General features: G+C 31.6%; 1 protein-coding gene across 1 annotated transcript; it reads right to left on the bottom strand.

Moving 5' to 3' along the window:
- Window positions 1–10,564: 10,564 nt before the first annotated feature.
- Window positions 10,565–20,757, bottom strand: LOC127731927 (uncharacterized). The gene is made up of 4 exons (XM_052240776.1): window positions 20,665–20,757; window positions 19,447–19,585; window positions 18,460–18,589; window positions 10,565–14,922 (listed from the first exon to the last, which is right to left on the bottom strand). The coding sequence occupies exons 1-4, from the start codon at window positions 20,753–20,755 to the stop codon at window positions 14,782–14,784; spliced, it is 501 nt and encodes a 166-aa protein (XP_052096736.1). The 5' UTR covers window positions 20,756–20,757; the 3' UTR covers window positions 10,565–14,781.
- Between the last annotated feature and the right edge of the window lie 2,231 nt (window positions 20,758–22,988).

The following is a 22,988-nucleotide window of genomic DNA, read 5'->3' as shown; positions in this document are numbered from 1 at the left end:
AATGGAGGTTTTCAGTACTCCACATTTACAAAACTTTTTGATTCACTAGTTTTGTCTGTAATTGAGTATGGTGCTGCCATATGGGGTACGAAGGATTTATCATGTATTAATTGTGGGTTGAGCCATACTCTTTTTCATGGGTGTCGGTAAATATACACCTAATCTGTCATTATATGGTGATATCGGTTGGATGCCTAGTAGTATTAAACAATGGTCTTGTGTATTTAGAGTAAATGCCAAATCTTTAAGTCTTGGTATGAATTATTTACAAAGCTATATATAATACGTAGAACATTTTCAAGATTTCATTAAAAACATACAATATTGGACAGTTCAACAGACCACGCTAACCACAACACCCGACTCCTCATATATAATAGACATACACATAACACAAAAACACGTGGTCCAGAAAGGCTGACTTTCAAAATGTGGTAGGGTTATCCCAGTTTTACGTTATTATTGTGTGAAATTTTAATAATGACTGTCTTTATACCCATCATTTGAGTGTCGACTTTTCTAGTATCGTGTATAAATTCCTAAACGAGAGGCGAAAGATGCCAAAGGGACATTTAAACTCATAAGTCGAAAATAAACTGACAACGCCATGGCTAAAAAAGAAAAAAAGACAAACAGACAAACAGCAGTACACAAAAAAAAAAAAAATAGCTAGAAAACTAAGACTGAGCAACACGAACCCCACCTAAAATTTGGGGTGATCTCAGGTGTTCCGGTAAGGTGAGCAGATCCCAATCCACATGTGGCACCCGTCGTGTTGCTCATGTAAGTACAAACCCGGTGATAAGTTTAGTTCGGTAAGTAACATTCGGGGAAAAGGGGACGGGCTTGTAGTTACGACAATTTGGTCTTTAGACACGATAAAATAATCTAACACATTATCGTTTATATTATGAATTGAATTAAGAGACGTTGGGTAAACTCAAATGTAACAACAAAAGTACAAGAAAAGAAATCAAGAGGTTATTATACAGCAACCAACAAAAAGTATATATTCACGGATGTCATTCGGTAATATTCACGGGTGTCATTCGGTATATTGAGAAAAATGATCGTGAAAGAATAACCGACGGGGTCAAGTTGTGTGACTGTGACTGAATCGTGAAAGCTCTGGTAAAGCATATAAAGGATCGTGAAATCTTATCGAGAAGACATATGCAATGTGAATTAAGGAAGGACAATTTACTTATAACTTCAAGGGGAGGGGGGGGGGGGGGGTGGGTGGAGGGGGGTGGCAATGTTATGGTTTTTTCCTAAAAAATCTGATCCCCAATTTGATGAAAAAAAATATTGTGGTCAAGCAGATGACAAAAAAAAATATTCTGAATTTAGATTTTCCCCATACCTTATACATGTTATAGTGTTAAATTTAAAAAAAAATAATTTGATTGATAGCGTCGAAAAACTAAAAAAAAATGTTCGCGATTTGTGCGAAAAATAAATCTTACTCAGACAAAAACCATAACCCCCCTTGAAGTTAAATGGTTGCTCCCTTACTAATCTAATGTAATGAATTATACTGACAAAGTTACAAAAAAATAAAACTGTCTGTCAAAATGGTTCAACATTATGATCAGTATCTGAAAAAAATCAGGGTTTAAAAGTACACATTTTTTACAAAACTACAAAGGGCAGATTGCTCCTCGACATTTCAATGACATTAAATATGTAAACAAACAAGATTTTATTCATAATTCAAATGACTAAACAACTTTTCTTTGTACAATGTCATTCCATTGTAATGATTCAAATGGTTCTTAAAGTTACTTTGTGTTAGCATAATCAGAAATTTTGCAAAAAATGAAATATTTATAAAAAAAAAATGATTTTTCGGATCATGAAAGATCGCGTACCGCTTTTTGAAGATCGTGAAAAGGATCGTGAAAGATCTGATACTACGAAAACGTTCAAATCATTATTTAATTATAGGATAATTTATACTTTTAATTGGTATAGCAAATACTGGATTTGCATGACTCATGCTGGTTCTATTTTGTTGGTGAATAAGGCTACAATTAATTGTTCAATGCCATATTGGATCTGATTATCTGATAATACCATACCGACTAGGTGCCTTATATTAATATCAGTCTATTTGTCCGTTCTTCATAAGTTTTGATATCTCATACAAATTTAAGATTAAGAATAGAACTTAATCGGCTAAATTACAGTTCAAACAGGGCATCATGCACAATCGAGATACGTTGATTGGCAATTTCCCCATTAAGTTGAGTACAATGACGTATAGCTATTGTGAACAGACTAATCAAACAATCAAGTAAAAATAACGTTATCTTGGTACCTTTGTAGTTTATGTCAGCGCAGCCACGAAATAAACATTAAATTAGCCAATATTGTCATACTATGTACGCACGAACGACACTCCATGTAACTGAAAGTATCAATCCTTACACACACAAAAAATGCGTACACATGCATATATTTCCAGGGCGGATGCATTAAGCATTATAGTTACATATATACTTTTACTTTTCGACAATTTACTCTTCAGAAGGTTCTTTCATCTTGTAAATCTTCTTATCTAGACACGTGTTTAGTTATTTAAATAACTTCTAAGGGAAAGTGTTGAAATAAAAATAAAAGTGAATATAAAATGAAAGCATTAATTTTCGTTCTTATTAAAATAAATACACGCTTCAACTAGTTGCAAGTATATCAATTGGTAAAAGAAATACTGTTTTTGATTATTAAGTCTTGTCCGGAGCGGGATGTTTGCGGGTAGCACATTTGCGCTTTTTTAATGGACATTTGCGCTTTAATTTTTTGGACATTTCCGCTTTTTGAAAAAGGACATTTGCGCTTTATCAACATAACATAAAAAAAACACTGAATATAAAAAAAAACATTTAATATAAAAAAAAAAAACACAAAACATTCATATATATTAATACACAGCTAAAAGCATCAACCTTTCCCCATCATGCTTGTGTCAGATGAAAACGACAACCATCCAAGAGCGTAGATGGGATTAAATTCCTTATAACAACCATGACTCTTTCTCAAAGTTACACGTAACAGGTACAGCAAGTGGTTTAAAAATAAAATTTCGATCTTCACAAATTGAAACAAGCTTAGATAAACTATGATGGTACAGTTCATCGGACTATTCATGCAACAGATTGGACACAAGAGGAATATAGTTTCCAATTTTAAATCCACTAATTAGAAATTAATTGAAGAATTTCGGTCAAAATTTAAATGTTCCATCTATAAAAGTTTCGGTTTCTCTATTGTTTACCCAGAAACGTATACTATATTTTTTATAATATGTCTGGTTTACCCGAATAATTTGTTCTGATTTTGTCGTTTGTTCGGAAGAATTTTCAAAGAATCCATGACTTTGGTAATTTTTCTAAAGATTACAGGTAAACTATTATAGCACAACTTTTTGAAATTTTAGGTCTTCAATGCTCTTCAACTTTGTACTTGTTTGGCTTAATAACTATTTTGATCTGAGCGTCACTGATGAGTCTTAAGTAGACGAAACGCGCGTCTGGCGTATTAAAATTATAATCCGGGTACCTTTGATAACTATAGGTAAAAAACGCAATTGTCTGGTCAATTTTGTACAGGTGTATCAAAGTTTAAAGCGAAAATTTCCATAGTGTTTGAAGCGCAAATGTCCTTTTGTGTTACAGGTAAAAATAGCGTAAACGTCCTGCGTCCGTCTGATCACGTCTTGTCTTTCACGATCAAGATAATGCGTTGCCCGATCTTTCACGATCAATTTTGATGAAAAATCAACGAAATTCAATGTTTCAAAAACAAAATGAACGGTTTCAAGGAATAAAAAACTTTTATATTACTGTATTATCTGACACACCAAAGATTCAGTTTCAAATATATCATTATATATATATATATATATATAAACAAGTCTAAATTGAAATTTGAATGTGACCATTACAAGTACAAAACATTTTTTAATGAGTCCCATAGACTTGTGTTGCGCCTTTAGTGTTTTCTCATAAAATGACTGCATATTTTCTTTATCTTATTGCACAGTTTTATTGAGAAATTTGAATCATTTTGACAGACTTATTTTTTTTTCGGATTTGTTTTGAAAATACAGCAGATTTTTCACAGATTTTGAAGTAGAATTACAATTAATTACATTCACGATCCGATACCAGATCTTTCACGATCCGATCGCAATGCTTGACCACCGTTACTTATTCTTTCACGATCATTTTTCTCGATATACCGAATGACAGCCGTGATATTAAGTCTAGCGCTAAATCGTCTGTAGACATTTGGATAAATTATTTAAGAGAGACAACACAGTCGTGATTTAACACCAACTTTATTTTCTAAGAAGACGAAAAACACTGACATATAAAACTCTGGCGATGTTCCGTTCTTACAGTGTCTAGACTTATAACATACTGTAAGTTAGATGTGGGGTTATTGATATTTTTTGCATATGACCTTGATTGAAAGGAGAAGTCAAGAAAACTGAAATGAGACTGACAAAAATTATCAAAGAGATATCTCGATGTCCACATGTGTCTATAGCTTGCCATATGCATATCTTGTCAGTAGTTTTGACCCAGTAAAGCATTCATGCTAGTGAAACAGTAGCTACATCTTGAATCATGATTTTCATGAGGTCAAGGTCAGTTATAGTGTATAACGTTAATAGGCCAAATAAAGTACGAAGTTGAAGAGCGTTGAGAACCCCAACATTTCCGAACAGTTTCGAACAGCGGTATACTACTGTTGCCTTTATTGTATCAAGGTAGTGTATAAACTCTTCACAGATACCAGGATTAAAATCGTGTACGGAAGACGCGCGTTTCGTCTACAAAAGACTCATCGGTGACGCTCGAATCACAAAACGTTAATAGGCCAAATAAAGTACGAAGTTGAAGAGCGTTGAGAACCCAACATTTCCGAAAGGTTTTGCCAAATAAAGCTAAAACAAGAGTGCATACGCTGGAAAGTCTCGCCTGCTTTACTGACCATTGATTTTATGTTGATAGTTCTTAATATAAAGCTTTCCTACGAGTATCACATAAACTTAACATGATCCAAGAAAATGAGGTCAAGGTTAGCATGGTTAGATAGAACAAACTGGAAATACATGTATTCCTTACAATCATTCAATACACCAAATATAGTTGACCTATTGCTTCTAGTTTCTAAGAATCAAACTTAACCAGGAAAACTTAACATTGAACAATGAACCATGAAAACGAGGTCAAGTTAAGATGAACCATGCCAGATAGACATGTACACCTCACAATCCATATATGCATTAACTATAGTTGACATATTGTTTAAAGTATCTAAGAAACAAACTTAACTATGAAAACTTAACATTGACCAATGAACCATGAAAATGAGGTCAAGGTCAGATGATACCTACCAGACAGACATATACACCTTACAATCATTCCATAAACCAAATATAGTTGACCTATTGCTTATAGTATCTAAGAAACAAACCTAACTATGAAAACTTAACATCGACCAATGAACCATGAATATGAGGTCAAGGTCAGATGATACCTGTCAGACAGAGATATACACCTTACAATCATTCCATACACCAAATATAGTTGACCTATTGCTTATAGTTTAAGAAAAACAGACCAAAACACAAAAACTTAACACTGAGCAATGAACCGTGAAAATGAGGTCAAGGTCAAATAAAACCTGCCAGACTGACATGTACATCGTAAAATATTTCCACACACCAAATATAGTTGACCTATTGCTTATAGTATATTAAAGAAAATAGAACAAAACACAAAAACGTAACTACTGAATATTGAAAATGAGGTCAAGGTCAGATGACGCCTTGTCAGTTGGACATGTACACCTTACAATCATTAAATACACCAAATATAGTAGACATATTGCTTATAGTATCTGATATATGGACTTGACCACGAAAACTTAACCTTGTTCAATGATCCATGAAATAAGGTCGAGGTCAGATGACAACTGTCTGACAGGCATGAAGACCTTGCAAGGTACGCACATACTAAATATAGTTATCCTATTACTCATAATAAGAGAGAAATTAACATTACAAAAAATCTTAACTTTTTTTTAAGTAGTCACTGAACCATGAAAATGAGGTCAAGGATAATGGACATATTATAGACGGAAACTTCATAACATAAGGCATCTATATACAAAGTATGAAGCATCCAGGTCTTCCACCTTCTAGAATATAAAGCTTTTAAGTAGTTAGTTAACGCTGCCGCTGGATCACTATCCCTATGTCGAGCTTTCTGCAACAGAAGTTGCAGGCTCGACAATAATATATTCCTGGGGTAAAATATCCCTAGTATTTCGAAGAAATAAAAAGTTTTCTAAACAGTTAATTTATAATTATGACCACATCAATGATAATTCATGTCGACACTCAAGTGCTGACTACTGGGTCTGTTTGAATTGTGTGAGGTTAAGCTGGGTAAAACCAATGAGTTAAAAATTGGAATTTGCAGCTGCTCTACTAAAAATGAGGCATTTAGGCATAAAAGCAAACTCTAGTACTCGAGCTAAAATAATTTGTCCCTGAAAGATGACATTTCTTTCTGTGGACAGTAATCATATAATCTAGCAAGTTAACAATTCAAATCAGTGACTTAGTCTTGAATAAAGCAGGGTTCATATTTATGTCAATTAACTTAACATAATTACCACAATTAAAATTTTATACACGGCAGACATGTGTTTGTCTAAAAAGACTCGTCAGAGACGCTCGAATCAAAAAAGTAAAAAAGACCAAATAAAGTACAAAGTTAAAGAGCATTGGGGACCAAAAGTTCTGAAAAATTTTGCCATATGCAGCTAAGGTAATCTATTCCTGGGGTAGTTAATTAACATATGCTCGTACTAATATGCATGATATGTAAACATTTGTCATAATATGATTGTCTTTCTGCCAAATTTTTATTGGTGGAGATAGCCTGGCATATTAAACTAGTTGATAAAGATTAGAGTCAAACGCACCTTTAGATGAACAAAGTCCATAGTCACAACATCAGTGTTGACAGGCTAGTGGTCTCTTTAGATCAACTGCTTAGTTGACTTGGCCATTGCTCACCCTCATGTGAATGAAATAATACAGACAAGCATAAACTCTCATTACATTAAGTAAAGGTTAGTATCTCCTGCAGTCCAAATGTTAACCATCATGATACAATATATAATGTATGTCCAAAATATGTGACATTAAAAATACCAAAAGTTGGTTATAGTGTGTCTTACTATGTTGTTATGTTACACTACTATTTCAGGTCAGGGTGAAGGTTGGCACCTGTTAAAACGTTTAAACCTGCTGCATTTGTTTGCACCTGTCCTGTCAGGAATCTGTTGTTCAGTGGTTGTCGTTTGTTGATTGGTTATTAACTGTTTCTCATTTCTCATTTTTTATATAGATTAGAGAGTTGGTTTTCCTGTTTGAATTGTTTTACACTAGTCATTTTGGGGCCCTTCATAGCTTGCTGTTTGGTGTGAGCCAAGGCTCCATGTTGAAGGCCGTACTTTGACCTATAATTGTTTACTTTTTACACATTGTGACTTGGATGGAGAGTTGTCTCATTGGCACTCATACCACATCTTCTTATTTCTATGTATAATGGTGTAAGCTTTTTAAAAAAAATCTATTGATTATAAAGCCAATTGAATAGCATCATATATGACTCATTTCCAGCATTCTGCACAGGCATGACAACTCAAGACAATAATTTTTTATTTATTTATTAATTTTCTTTTAGTTTTTTTTTTTTTTCTCATAATAAATGAACAAAACAGAACAATACAGGAACAGATAATAGATACTGAGAGAAATGTTACAAAATTATATAAACAGAGAAATGTTTTTTAAGAAATGTTTTTTTTTTAAATCTAAGAAATACTACAGGATGTCTTTAAAGCAATTCTTGTTGTTCACTATTCATTGTCATGTCATTTAAGAGTACATGGGATACAGTAAATTATAATATTTTAATGGGTTGTTATTTTTGTGTTATAATTATTATACATTTAATTTTGTGCAGAGGTTTACTTGTGCACCGAAAGATAATTTTCCGCTTCTCATCAATATTGTTGATTTGTTCAAGCTCTCAGTGCAGGTGATGTTTTCAAGTATTTTATGTGGTTGCAAAATTTAAAATGAGCCCATATGAAAATTTACACTTGAACAGTACTGCATTTCCATCTTCAAGTTAATATTATGGCACTTAAATAACAAAAATAATATGACTATTAAAGTCCAATAACTTCTGATCAACAGGTCTAAAATAAATCCAAAAACTGAAAATCAGGTACCCATATATAATAGGTTGAAAGATTGATTAAAAACTTAATGAACATTAGTTTAATCAAAGTGCTTCTGACCACTATAGGGTAAAGATTGCTTTCATTTTGCAATGTGATTTTTAAATTAAACATTGACTTTTCGGCAATATTTTATAGTAGAGATATCTCCCTTTGTCTATATATTACATGTATATTGTAGTTGAACTTACATTTTTTAGAACAGAAAGATACATACACTATACACAACTCACATAATTTTACTCTGATCTGATTTGAAGAATGTTCACCTGAATACACTAAATTGTTCAAACTCTCTAAAATCGAGATGAGGTTTGGAGGATATACTTATCATGTCAGTGAAAAAAGGTTGAATTGAATTTCATGCAACATTTACCCCAAAATCTTAATTTTGTTGATAAACCACAAATCGTGTATATTGTTACAAATTAGAAGAGCATTACACTTGGAAAGAAGTAGATATCTGTTCTAAAGGAAAACTTATATAGTTATTATCTGTTCCAACCACATCACAAGACATCCATAATACGGCATATAATATTAACATATTAGAAAAATAAGCAATTGGAATAATCATTAAGCACTTTCACCATTAAAATTTAAAACAAAACATGTAATATACATGTAATTAACTGTGGATTTATTATTATTCATATGAGCTGTGTCGGATAGAAATCGACCTTATGCAAATCAATATCAATACACCTATTTTGGGGTTGAACAAATCTCTATGCAGAGTCTGACATGAGTTTAACTGTTTGAAAATTAAGTCGATATAAGAACCCTACAAAACAGACCAAAATCCATCTCTTATTTCGTATTTGAATGTCTCAAAATCAATCAAAAGTCTTATACATGTATATGTGCACTTGCATTATGTCGATTTCTATCCGACGCAGCTCATATGATACCAATTTTAATGGGTAAAATGTGAGCCACAAATTTAAATGTTCAACGAAGTATACATTTTTTATATGCTTATATGCAGCAAAACAAAGAAACAAATATCCACGAAAGAAAAATTTCCCTCAATCCACGAAAATAAATAAATCCACAGTACCGTAGAAAGGCTTGTATAGTTCGCAGTGGTACATAGTCCGCACCCCCTTCTCCCCACGAAATTTTAGGTAAAAAAACTTTTTGTAACTGTTAGAAAAGGTCTAATGAAACTCCGGTAATTTCAAATCCTGTGCGGTCGTTTGCGGTATTTTCTTGGAAAAACCTGTTTTCCATCATCAAACAGAAGCTGAAACTGCTTGTTAATGATTCTAGAACGCTTCATGATTGTTAAAATAAGTTTAATTCACTTAAAAAACAATTTAGAAACTTGTGTATGTTTAAACAGGAAGTTTAAAAAGCACGTGTAAAAGACGAAATTAACCGGTGAGAGTCGAAATCCGTACATAACAGATATCACTATAATACGACTTTGAAAGTAAAACAGTTCCATCCTTTTGTAAAACAGTCTTTAATATATCTATCACATTAATGTTTGAAGGGTCTTAAGCTTATACAAACCATATTCGTCAGTATGAAACACCAAAACGGAACGAACAATAACCGATTTCGTTTTGTAGTTTACAAATTCTAAGCTGGTTTACGGTTGTCTTTTTCACTATGTTTGTATCGTTTCAATCGAGCAGATACCAGTTTATTTCAACCAATGCATTGAAAAGAAACGAGAAATTTGTAATGAAAGGTTTAGTTTTTATATTTATCAGTATTAATTTGATTTTGAATAGAAATAACTTATTAATATGGATGAGTTAAAATTATTAGTTTGAAAAATGATAAGAGCGCCCTCTACAATAGAAATAACAAAGATGGCGGAATGTAAACAAACCACCTCGACCGCGAAATTGAAATTTTCTCTTATTTCTTGCTTATTGTACTCTATAGTCCGCACCCCGTCTGGAAGGTCCAATTTTGGAGAATAAAACCGCGGACTATACAAGCCTTTCTACGGTATATGCTTTAATTTAATTTTTTTTTGTACTTTACAACACATGGTTAACCCTTACAACTAAACAGTAATAAACAAACATAAACACAATCAATGAAAATACCTGGTCATTGTAATATTTTTATGATGGTGTAAACTAAATGGACTACCGGTTTCTACCTATTGTTTGATTCCAAACATGAGGAAAACAGAAAACTCCAAAATCTAAGACATCAAAACTTAATTTTCACATTTCTTGTATGCCAGAAAATTCTGAAAAACTTCAAGTAAACGTTTCTTTTCTTTTTATCTTTTTATCATTTTATTAAACTTTTCCATTTTCTAATTTCAAAATCACACAATAGTCATGATAGTATGAGACATGAAAATCTTACTTTGGACCCTGGTACAATGAGATCATAAGTATTGAAGAGTTGTCTTTCCTTAATCAAAACTTAATGTTTTTCACCTTTAAAGCAAAATTTTAACTAAATCTTACATGCATGTGTATAATTGTTCATGTTGTTTGACACTAACTATGTAAATCCACATCAAACAAATACATGTATGAAATAATCCATCAAAGATTTTTAGCTACTGCAGTTAAAAACTAACTAAGATTTTGACACATTGAAAAACACAATTTAATAGGTTTGAAACAATATTTTCTACATGTGACATAACATTTATCTGAAATAGCCAATTTAAATCAATATTCTTTTTCAAGTTGTTCTTATAAAATTTAGTGGAAAGACAGATTATTTCTTAAATTCTCTTCTCAAGTTGCCTTGAAGAATTAATTTCTTTTAAAATTTTATTAATTGACTTAATTTCAGTACTTTACCAATTTCAAAACATATTGTAAAGAGTATCACCTTATATAGTTATAGATAAACAGATATATATACACAGAAATATCAAAACAATTATTCCAAAACAATGGACTCAGGACTCAGAACACAATACATTCATTTACAAACAAAATATCAACATTAGTCCGTCACATTCTGATCTGTGGTGGTCATTTAAGTGAATTGGCAGGACATTTTAGTAGGGAAAAAATCAGACAATTTAGCGCAAAAGCATAACCTATTTAAGTGCCACATTTTCTACCTTAAGAAAGAACATTTGGATAATGGCCATTTAATCATAATTTGATATTTGGTAGAAATAGGGGCAATCTTGAAAACTTAGCAAGTGACCTTCTTTTAATTGATAACATGGCTTAACAATTTTATGTTCGGACATTGGAGATGATGTTGAAATGGCTGTATAAGACATAAATTCATTTATTAGTGTGTTATTAATTATCTCCCTTGTATACATGTCTAAAATATCTAATAGTGATAAGTTTACATGAAAAATTTTGGCAAACTTTTTTTTTGTCTCTCAATGTTTCTTTCCAAATCATATTTATTATGTGGCGGATTTTTTACACCAGACATTACAACTCAGTCTAGCATATGTCACAACAGGATCAAATAGATATTGAAAAGAATGTCGATAAATACATACTAAGTACACTTTGTATGCTAAAATAAGCTACAGTTTTGAGAATAAGCTACAATTTTGAGCCAAATATATATTACATATTTTTATCAGCATAAGCATCTGCTTGGTAAAAAGATTTAAAATTGATTTCGTAGATATCCAAGTGGTATGAAATTGAAATATGAAATGGACTAACAAGGATTTATACAGTTCTTTGTAGACTAACATGTGGTCTTAGAAATATGACTTATACTTTAAATAGTTAAATCATATGTTTAAATCTGAATACTTTAAAGTTGTTTATTTGTAGGGTGTTTAAATTTTGCTATTTCAAGGGCCATACCTTGTCAAGAATTTTTTTTCTCACCTTTTTCTTATCCCTTTCTGTCTTCTAATAAAAATTACTTCAAGAAATGTACCGGGAATTTCACCTTGAATGTCTAATTTGCAAATTCGCCGTTTCAGAATCTAATGCATTCTGGGTAATATTTTCAAAAGCGTACACCAACAAGTTGTGATTGGTTTAAAACGTACTAAACAATGGAAATTCAACCAATGACGTAATGTTATTTTCATTTTGGTGTACGAACAATGAGATTACCCATAGTTCTTTAGATACTAAAAGGCAAATTGAATATCTTGCAAAAATATCAGAAATTAAAGTATGATCATTCATATAATACACATAAATAGTTGAGATAAAAAATATCATAGCACAGTTAAAATGTCATGATCATATATCATTGTTTTACCTATAAATTTACTTTAATAAAAAAAAATAAAAAAATAGTAACATATATCGATGTCATAGATAACTATTATTATGCATTAATTTACAAAAAAAATTTAATTCATCATTTAATCTCATATTCAAATTAAAAAAATTACAGGAATATTTCAGATGTATGAGAATATACATTGGTTTTGTCATGGTTAACACCATGAGCTTCACTTCTATATGAAACATGATCACTTTTACATTCATTTTAATAGCGTCTTTTCTCAAACTGTGAATTTACCCAACATTTAAAAATACCACTGTATGTCCATTATCTGACTAAAAATTAGTGTGTGGTTATATTCCCCATTCAATGAAGTGATATGATTGAAAAATCTATTGAGATGTATTCTATTGAGTTTGACCTTAAATAACTTGACAGGACAACTGTCAAATATAATTATGACAGTTTTAAACTCACTTTATTTCATAATGAGAATGAATATGAGTGACCGAAGGTAAAATCTTTTCAAATTGAACTTTCATCAAAAAATTTATTAAACAATTCAAAGGTATTTTTAAATGCACTGTTAGAATCCACAAACAAAACATCAAAAAACATTAATACTACACATGACTATCAATAAATTCAAACACGTCACAGCATTAACTTTTCCTATTTTTGCATCCATAAAAATCTATATACATGATAGTATATATATCTAATACAATATTACAGTTCAAGAGATCTGTGAAAAATAATACTTCTGAACACAAACTGATACAAAAAAAAAAACCTGACCCCAATGAGCAAAAAGCTAGGAAAATACAAGTTGGTATGATTTCAATTCCTGCAGGTAAAGCATTTTGAATTAGCTTTCAGTAACTCTTCACTATTTGATGTCATATTATCTAGTAATGTTTTTCATGTGGCTATGCTTAATTTTAAACAGATACAATAACACTATATCTAATGATGATTAAAGGATTAAAGAAATATACATGTTACCCAAGGTCATTGGCCAAAACCCCCAAGGTTACAGGTCAAATTTGACCATGTTGAGGCTACATAGTTATGTTGATCATTTATCTGATGAGGAAATGTCAATGGTAGTTTTAACCTTGTAAAAAAGTTATATGCAATACGCTCGATTCCAATCACTATCACTATCTTTCCGTCAAAGTGTTTGGTTTTAGTTGACGTTATTTGACGTCATTTGTGCGTATGTTGGTCATAAAATCTACGTCAGTAAGTTGAGCTAAGGGATGAATATTCTAATGGGTATAACTGCCTCATGACTGCTTCGATAACTGTTTTTAAATGATAAAATTGATATATTTCTTAAGGCAAGGTTGGATTATGTACATAAGAATAAAGACGGGTGTTTGAAAAATGTCAAGCAGTCACAATTACTTTAACAGTTCAAAGATGTAGGGATCCAGTTAGCCCATAAAACATTTAAACGACGTGAGAAATCAGCATATAGTAAAAAGAGTATTTCTGGTAATGGAAATGATATCATGATATGGATCAAACGTATTTACTAGAACCCTGGCGTTCCAAATTATCCTTCAATGGTATTTTTCAGTGATTTGTAAAAACTAACATGATTTGTTTTTTCAAAGAGGGCATACTATTTTAAGGATTGTGTACATTATATTAATTCATATAAAAGCTTTATCCAGATCAATTACCTCAGTAATGCATGTAAACTTACATTTTCTAATACAATAGTGTTAACAAATGATGTTTTCAGAAGTGAATTCCGACCGTGCGAGACCCTCATGGGTAGTGAAGGTCGTTAAACAACCCCTAGTAGCAGTGAATGCCCCAGCTAATTTTTTTTTAATGGTAAACAATGATCCTCTAGCATCTAATCCTTAAAATTTTAGATTTGTATTGTGTGTATGATCAAAAAATAATAATCGCAACAACTATTTTGCAATAAATATGCTAAGCAAAATGTTAATCTCAGCCATGAACATGATGAATGTAGATAACTGCAAATCTTAAGATTGAAAAACTTATACCCAGCAATGTATATGTATGTAAATAAACGGTATATGTTAGCAATGAACATTATATTTAAATACATTTGCATCAGCTATGACAATTAATAGTCCATTTTCTAAGCAAACAATCAAGCACTGCAATATACATGATATATGCTGGTAAATGATATTCTGAGTGATGAAATTCCCATTATGTTTTCTGCGGCAATGAAGGTTGATAAACTGATTATCTCAGCGATTGATGAATAGAAAGCCCTTGGACAACAAAATTTTAATATAATAATCATGTAGTAGACAAATCTTGCATGCTTTCGGTTAAAGTCTCTTCTGATGAGTCCATAAATTTACGTATCATAAATGCCTGCTGCATCTCAGGGGGAAGTTTACATGTTCCCTCCCAGTGAGCTTCGTGATATGAATGAGACTGCAAAAAAAAAGATAACAAATGATTAATTTGTTGTCATTTTGTTTGTAGCTGAACTCAGCAGTTCTTTTATGGTGTGCTTTAGTTTTACAACATATGGCCTTATATGTGAGGCCATGCAAAAACGATTGTTGGTTTCACTAACCCTGCCAGGTCATTTTGTTGGTAGCTTTCTATGCCATATAGATTTTGCTCATTGTTGAAGGTTGTACAGTGACCTATAGTTGTTAACATCTACATCATTTGGTCTCTGGTGGAGAGTTGTCTCATTGGCAATCATACCACATTTTCATTATTATTTCTATTTTAAGCAGGTTTATTTATTGTAGGTTTTACGACATATGATCTACATAGACAAAAAGAGAGATTTGTAAACATGTTAAACAGGTTAAACTCCATCACATTGTGTACATATACCAAGTCAGGTGGTTTGGACTATGTGTTGTTTTTCTTTGTTTGTACATTTTGTCAGAGGTGATCGGTACAAAGATCGGGAAATTTATATACACAATTTCGGTCATTTTGCGTTGACTTAAAAGTTGGGGCCTTTTTACAAATTATTGAAATTATTCACACTAGATTCATTGCATCAACGAACTTGTATTGACTGTTTCATTGCATTTACTTCATGAAGTTTTTTACTGTTTTTCTATAAACTTTCAAGAACTATTTATGGAATGCAACAGCTAAAAATTAATATGATTATTAGGAGACCCCCAGGATTATCATACTATACTGGAGCGGCAGTTTTATTATCTGAAAAGGATAAAAAAAAAAAAAAAACAAGTGCACAATGGCGACTAAGAAATCAGATCTCAATGAAATGATCAAAATTATTTCTAATAAGAAAAAAATTTGTCCTAAATCCCAATCTACCATTTCGGTCAATGACCTTTCAGTTTAGGTCATGACTACCAAATATAAGTGTTTCTGGACCCTTGGGTTGGTTTGCCCTGTTGTATTGTGCAATATTTTTTATGTAGTATCAATATAAATTATAACCAGGTTAAAAATCTTATCAAAGATACCAGGATTATAATTTTATACGCCAGACGAGCATTTCATCTCATAAAAGACTCATCAGTTACACTCGAATCTAAAATGTTAAAAAGCCAAATATTTAAAGTACAAAGTTGAAGAGCATTGAGGACCCAAAATTCCAAAAGGTATAAAAAATGATAAGTCCTAATTCTGATCTTCTGTATCTATAACAATAGTGCACACGCTGAAATTTCTCGCCTTCTTTACTAACCATTGATTTTATGCTGATAGTCCTAAATATAAAGCTTTACTACAAGTTACACTTAAACTTAACATGATCCAAGAAAATGAGGTCAAGGTCAGTTAAACCAAATGAGAAATACATGTACACCTTACAATCATTCAATAAAACAAACATAGTTGACCTATTGCTTATAGTTTCTAAGAAACAGTCTTAACCAAGAAAACTTAACATTGACCAATGAACCATGAAAATGAGGTCAAGGTCAGATGAACCATGCCAGACAGACATGTACACCTTATAATCAATTTATGCATTAAATATAGTTGACCTATTGCTTATAGTATCTAAGAAACAAACTCAACCATGAAAACTTAACATTGACCAATGAACCATGAAAATGAGGTCAAGGTCAGATGATACCTGCCAGACAGACATATACACATTACAATCCTTCCATACAACAAATAAAGTTGATCTATTGCTTATAGTTGAAGGAAAACAGACCAAAACACAGAAACTTAACACTGAGAAATGAACCGTGAAAATGGGGTTAAAGTCAAATAAAACCTGCGAGACTGATATGTACATCATAAAATATTTCCATACACCAAATATAGTTGACCTATTGCATATAGTATTAGAAAAAAAGACCAAAACTCAAAAACTTAACTTTGACCACTGAACCATGAAAATGAGGTCAAGGTCAGATGACACCTACCAGTTGGACATGTACACCTTACAATCATCCATATACCAAATATAGTCGACCTACTGCTTATAGTATCTGATATATGGACTTGACCACGAAAACTTAACCTTGTTCACTGATCCATGTCATGAGGTGGAGGTCAAATGAAAATTGTCTGACGGGCATGAGGACCTTGCAAGGTACGCACATACTAAATATAGTTATCCTATTACTCATAATAAGAAAGAAATTAACATTACAAAAAATGTTGACTTTTTTTTCAAGTAGTCACTGAACCATGAAAATGAGGTCAAGGACAATGGACATATTACAGACGGAAACTTCTTAACATAAGGCATAAATAAACAAAGTATGAAGCATCCAGGTCTTCTAGCTTCTAAAATATAAAGCTTTTAATAAGTTAGCTAACGCCGCCGCCGCCGGATCACTATCCCTATGTCGAGCTTTCTGCAATAAAAGTCGCAGGCTCGACAAAAATGGTGCTTGTACTATTAACAACATTTTCTACAAAATCTTAAGCCATAAGTTGCCACCATTTAACAACATATCTTTATAATGTAGCTGTGTGACACATTTTTCGATTGTGTGGATGAATGTCCATTGTAGATTCAGATAACTGTATATTTTGATTAACTTGTGTTGTTAGTTTGATGTCTCAATATTGATGTTTATTCCACACTTCCTTTTGAATATTTTTAATGTCATTTAAAAATAATGTACCTTTATGCAAAATTGTTTAAATATGTCTAAATCAAGGATTAACAACTACTCTGTTGGTTGAAGTTTACAAATTTTTCTTTCAGTTTTTCAAATACTCTTTTATTCATGAAAATTCTGTTAAGGTAATGGTTTTTATTGATCTGACAAAATGTATGGTTTTGAATGATTTCAAAGTTTTTTTAAAATGTTAAATTAAGAAATATCTTTTATAATATTTCTTATTCTTATAATATAAATGATGAAATGTGTTTGGTGATCACAGTATCCATAAATTTCTAAGAACCAAACACCTGATGTTCAGTGGTTATCGTTTATTGATGTGGTTCATAAGTGTTTCTCGTTTTTTATATAGATTAGACCGTTGGTTTTCCTGTTTGAATGGTTTTACACTAGTCATTTTTGGGGCCCTTTATAGCTTGCTGTTCGGTGTAACCTAAGGCTCCGTGTTGTAGGCTGTACTTTGACCTATAATGGTTTACTTTTACTAATTGTGACTTGGATGGAGAGTTGTCTCATGGTACTCACACCACATCTTCTTATTACTACTTATAGATTATCGTTGGTTATCTCAATGATATATTGATTTTCTTGCTTGAGCCGGTACAGAGAAAGCGAGAAAAGCAATCGAGTTGAGATGACCAATGATAATCTGTTTAACGCTATTTTACTTATGAAGACGTTGTTAATTTCCTTGACAACGGCACATGTTCCCTTAGTTTCTAGCGATAATTTTCATTTCACTCGACTCCGTTTTCATATCACTCAACTCCGCTGAGAACCGAAATTATCAGTCAGCAAGATCAAAGGAAAAATTCGTAAAATAGCGATAAATATAAATATTTGACAATTGGTAAAAGTCAAAAAGTGAACATCTTCAACTTACTAATTTAACATTTCTGGTCCAAATTTCATTGCACTGGCCATTACATACAGGGCAAGGTCTAGTCATAGGAAATCCTTCACATTCCCTACACCCTGCAGAACATTTACTGTCATACCAACATTCACCACATCTAAAAATATAAAGGTCAAAGTTTATAATTCCATTACATACAGGGCAAGGTCTAGTCATAGGAAATCCTTCACATTCCCTACACCCTGCAGAACATTTACTGTCAAACCAACATTCTCCACATCTAAAAATATAAAGGTCAAAGGTTATAATTTAATTCCTAGCATTCACTTGACATTCACAGAGATATAAAGTATAGAGTATTTTTGTCATATCAATGTCAGATCTACAAAATACTGTTGATTAACTATTTTTGTATAAATTTTCATGGATTTTTAGGAAAGAGGCAAACCACAAATTTAAATGTTCAACAAAATAGAAATTTCCTTGAGGCTTGAATGAAAACTTTGGCAAAACCACAAAATCAGGTATCCATGAAAATTGGTTCCCACAAAAATAAATGAATCCACAGTAGTCATAGTTAATCATTTTATCAAATTTTTTTGTTATCTGTTTATTTTTCCTATTGACCACATGCACATTTATAAAGAAGTTCAAAGTTCAAACTACAAATTATAATATTAAATCCTCTGTATCTTAAAACATAAAATCTTAATTAGTCATTTATCCGTAGGACTATATACAATACTGAACCAACTAAAAAAGGCATAGACATGCACACAATGTTGAAACCCCCTTTTCTCAATAAAACTTAAAAAAATAGTGGATGGTCCTCGCAACTACCTTGGCTTTTAAAAATTTCTGAATCCATGCTAAAAAGGAAAAAATACTGTAAAAAAATAAGGGGACTTCAAGGACCTCATAATACTCTAAAATTTTGCATGTCAGTTTTCAATTATTAACTCACAAATTAGAATTGCTATAAAACATAAAATCAAATATCAACAAACAACTCACAAATGACAAGTGTCTATCTTTCTCTGGTACGAGTCAATTTTCATCATTTGTTCAACTTCCTGTTTGCTATAATTTGTTCCTTCGGTATAGTTCTGTACTGTATAGTATACTGAAGCACTTTTGTCATTCAATACATCATCTGAAAATTAAAAAAATAACAATTATAGCCTAAATCCCAAAAAATAAGCAAGCACTCATTAAGTATTCAAATAAATATAAATTTATCAATATAAAATGAAAAATGTAATGAGTAATCAAACTAAAATGTAAGATGTCGACTTTTAAAGCTGGCTGTATTTTTATCCTTCCCCTGATTTAAATCAAAACTGAAAAGGAAATATTGCCATTATAGATTTTATACAATGGATACCAACCTAAGAAGGACAACTCTTACAAAAAAGAGCTGCGCCATGAGTGCATGATACGCCTGTCGCTTTTTCAAGGAATAAATTTTCATAACTCCTCAATGTCAAATCAGAAATTAAAAAAAAAAAACTAAAGGCAGGATATTATAATAGATATATACCAGTCATTAAAGTTTCATGAAAACTGCTCAAGGCACTTTCGAGTTATTGTCCGAAAAATGGAAAATCCCCACTTTTTTATGAATAAAATCTCCCATGACTAGGAAAGGTATAATCTAAAATTTATAAAAATCAAAAGGGAGCTTACATCAATAGATATAAACAATTCACCAAAGTTTCATGAAAACTGCTCAAGGCACTTTGAAAACTGGAAAATCCATCTTTTTCATGTTTTTTAATAGATAATATCCCATAACTCCAAAAACGTAAAATCTTAGGGACCTTTAGTACGTCAATATACATAAACAATTCACCAAAGTTTCATACAAATTGGTTAAAGAGTTTTTGAATTATTGTCCGACATGTTGATGCTAGACAGATGGACAGACAATGGTAAATCAAAATACATCCTGTAAACGGGCATATAAAAATGGGAGACACCACATCTTCTTATTTTTATAGATAATCTGACTTACACAAGTTTTCAAAGATTCTGACTTGTTTATGTCAGAGCTCTGACTTGTAAATGTAGATGACAGGGTACTTATAAAGAGCAGACGTGTACTTTATCCATCCACCTAAATCAAGCTACATGATATCAAATGTTTGTCGATATATGCCAAAATAAAAATAAAGTTTTACTGATCATTGTTATGGTACATGTACAACACTCATTCTTTATGATCAAACTAACCCTCTGCAGTATCAGGAACATTTTCCATGGGAACATCCTCAGGACTGTCTCCATCTGTAAAACCTTCATCATCTGTATTGGCACCCTCCATCATTTCCCTAAAAATTAAAAATAAATTGAAATTAGTTAAAAAGGACGGGGACATGTACCAAAATGGATACTAACCTAGGGGTAATCATGGTAATACTTATACATGTTTTTTTTTCTGGAAATTCAGAATTTTACAAATATATCTGGGTTTTAGTCACTGCTATATACAGTACAGTGTAAATAGCGATTGCAAAATTAGGCAATGGAAACATGGACAAAGTAATTAACAATTGTAACATAATTTCAAGGAATATTTAATAGATTGAATCTGTAGAATTCAGGTTAATTAATAATTGGAAGAATTTAGTACAGCTGTAAGCTGGTGCATCACAAGTTTTCCTTTGAACTGTCCTTGAACTGGGCTGATACATCACCCGTCAAATACAAACAAATGATTTGGCACTCTGACATCAATTTGTCTGTCAAGACTGTTGGACTGACAACATTTGGCACAAGGTTTAAAATTCTAAAATATTTTTCAAGTGTCAGAAAAGAAACCGCACTCATGTGCTTTTTGTCTTAAAACTGAGAATTTTTGTGGGATTGTAAAAAAAAATTACTTATACAAGTAAATTTTTGAGAAAATTAAGGGGAGATTATTCAAACATTATAATTAACTTATATAAGTAATTATTATTTACTTCTTCAAGTAAATAAAGATTACTTGTACAAGTAGTACCCCTGACTCATAGTTATATAGATCTAGAGTCTAGAATATATATTTATTTTTACTTTTGTACATATGCTGAAGACAAGTTGACTCATAGAAGACTGGTTTTAAGGTAATGCGTCTAATAATTCATTCCTACTATGACTTTGAAAATTGATTCACAGCTTTTTAACAGAGAGTAGAAACTAAACAGCATATTCCATCTGTGCAGTACCGCATCCTGGATACTTTTATGCTGCAAGGTACATTTTTGTAGGTAATTCAAAAAGACTACTCAAACAGCTTGTATTGTTCATGTTGTTACAAGAATTTCACTACCAAAATGTATTTTTGTATCAGCTTGAACTCAGCTTAGGTGCCGTGTTTTTATAGTGATCTGGATTTGTATTTCTTTTATAATTTCCTGACAAAAGCATAATTAATACTTATGTTCATCAAAGAAATAATAATAAGCAATTAACAATCTTCTTATAATCTAAAATTAATCATTATCTGATTACTTAGTTTTATATTTCAAAACTAAACTTATTGTTTTAACTATGACAGAAATTAATCTCCCATTTTGGATATTCATTCTTATTTGTTTTATTTTTTCATTTTGTTTTACGCAAGATATAAAAAAAAAACAATTACAAAATAATGTAAATATTTTATTAGATAAAACACATTTGTATCATGTGTATACGATATACATGTAATGCATATTCCAAGTGTATAACAAATAAAAACATGACAAATAATGTAAATACAGCATAATACATTAACAAGTTATAGTAATTATCTACATGCATATATCTCAATACTTTATAAATAAAATTTATTGCCTAATAAAAACCATGGACGACGCGTCTTCACAAAGTATGGGCGATGTTGTCCTATGACCGTTACATCTTTTCAAGGTACGGCTGATACATCCTATTGACGTCATGGCAGTATGGACGTTGCATCCTGCATTGGCCAACATTGTGAAAATACATAGATGGTACAAGCGTGATTCAAACCCTCAATCTTGGGAGGCAGCACTTTAACCGACTGAGCCATTTACATAGGTAATCCGTAAAGAGTGGATTGACTTATCGGACGAATGTGTTGAATTTATGTTGTGGTGTCATCCAAAATGTGTTTAATAAGGGGACGAAGTCCCCTATTACAGTAGAAAAATCAATAAAAAAAAAAAAAAAAAAAAAAAATCGGGAAAATTTCCCGAAATTTTCATTGTACTAATGAACTCAAAATCATTAACTTTTTTTTTGTAACTTTTTTTAATTCCCGCATTTGCGCAGAAATCTACTTCCTTCTTCCGGTCTCGTGTGTCATGAGACTTTGAGTGAAATATATATTTATCAGTCCAGTCAAATATAGGAAGGAACACAATAACAATTTCATTTCTAACTATTCTTTGATATGAAAAAACGTTACCTGATGATAGCGTTTCTTTGTTTACATCGAATATGACGTCATAAGTAAAATAACGTCACAACTAAAATCCCTTACAACAGAACCAAAATTGGAAACGTTACGGTATTTCCGTTTCTTTTTTTAACATATTTTGAAGATAAAATAT

The sequence above is a fragment of the Mytilus californianus genome, unplaced genomic scaffold (genome assembly GCF_021869535.1).
Source record: "Mytilus californianus isolate M0D057914Y unplaced genomic scaffold, xbMytCali1.0.p SCAF_21, whole genome shotgun sequence".
NCBI classification, from domain to species: domain Eukaryota; kingdom Metazoa; phylum Mollusca; class Bivalvia; order Mytilida; family Mytilidae; genus Mytilus; species Mytilus californianus.
This window is presented reverse-complemented; position numbering and strand designations above follow the sequence as displayed.

Bases quoted from the DNA above. Each gene is read 5' to 3' on its own strand.
- LOC127731927 (XM_052240776.1), bottom strand. From the start codon at position 20,755: ATGGAGGGTGCCAATACAGATGATGAAGGTTTTACAGATGGAGACAGT. The intron at 18,590-19,446 runs GTGAGTTGTTTG...TTATATTTTTAG, and splicing joins AAGATAGACACTTGTCATTT to ATGTGGTGAATGTTGGTATG. The intron at 14,923-18,459 runs GTAAGTTGAAGA...TTTTTTTTGCAG, and splicing joins GGACCAGAAATGTTAAATTA to TCTCATTCATATCACGAAGC.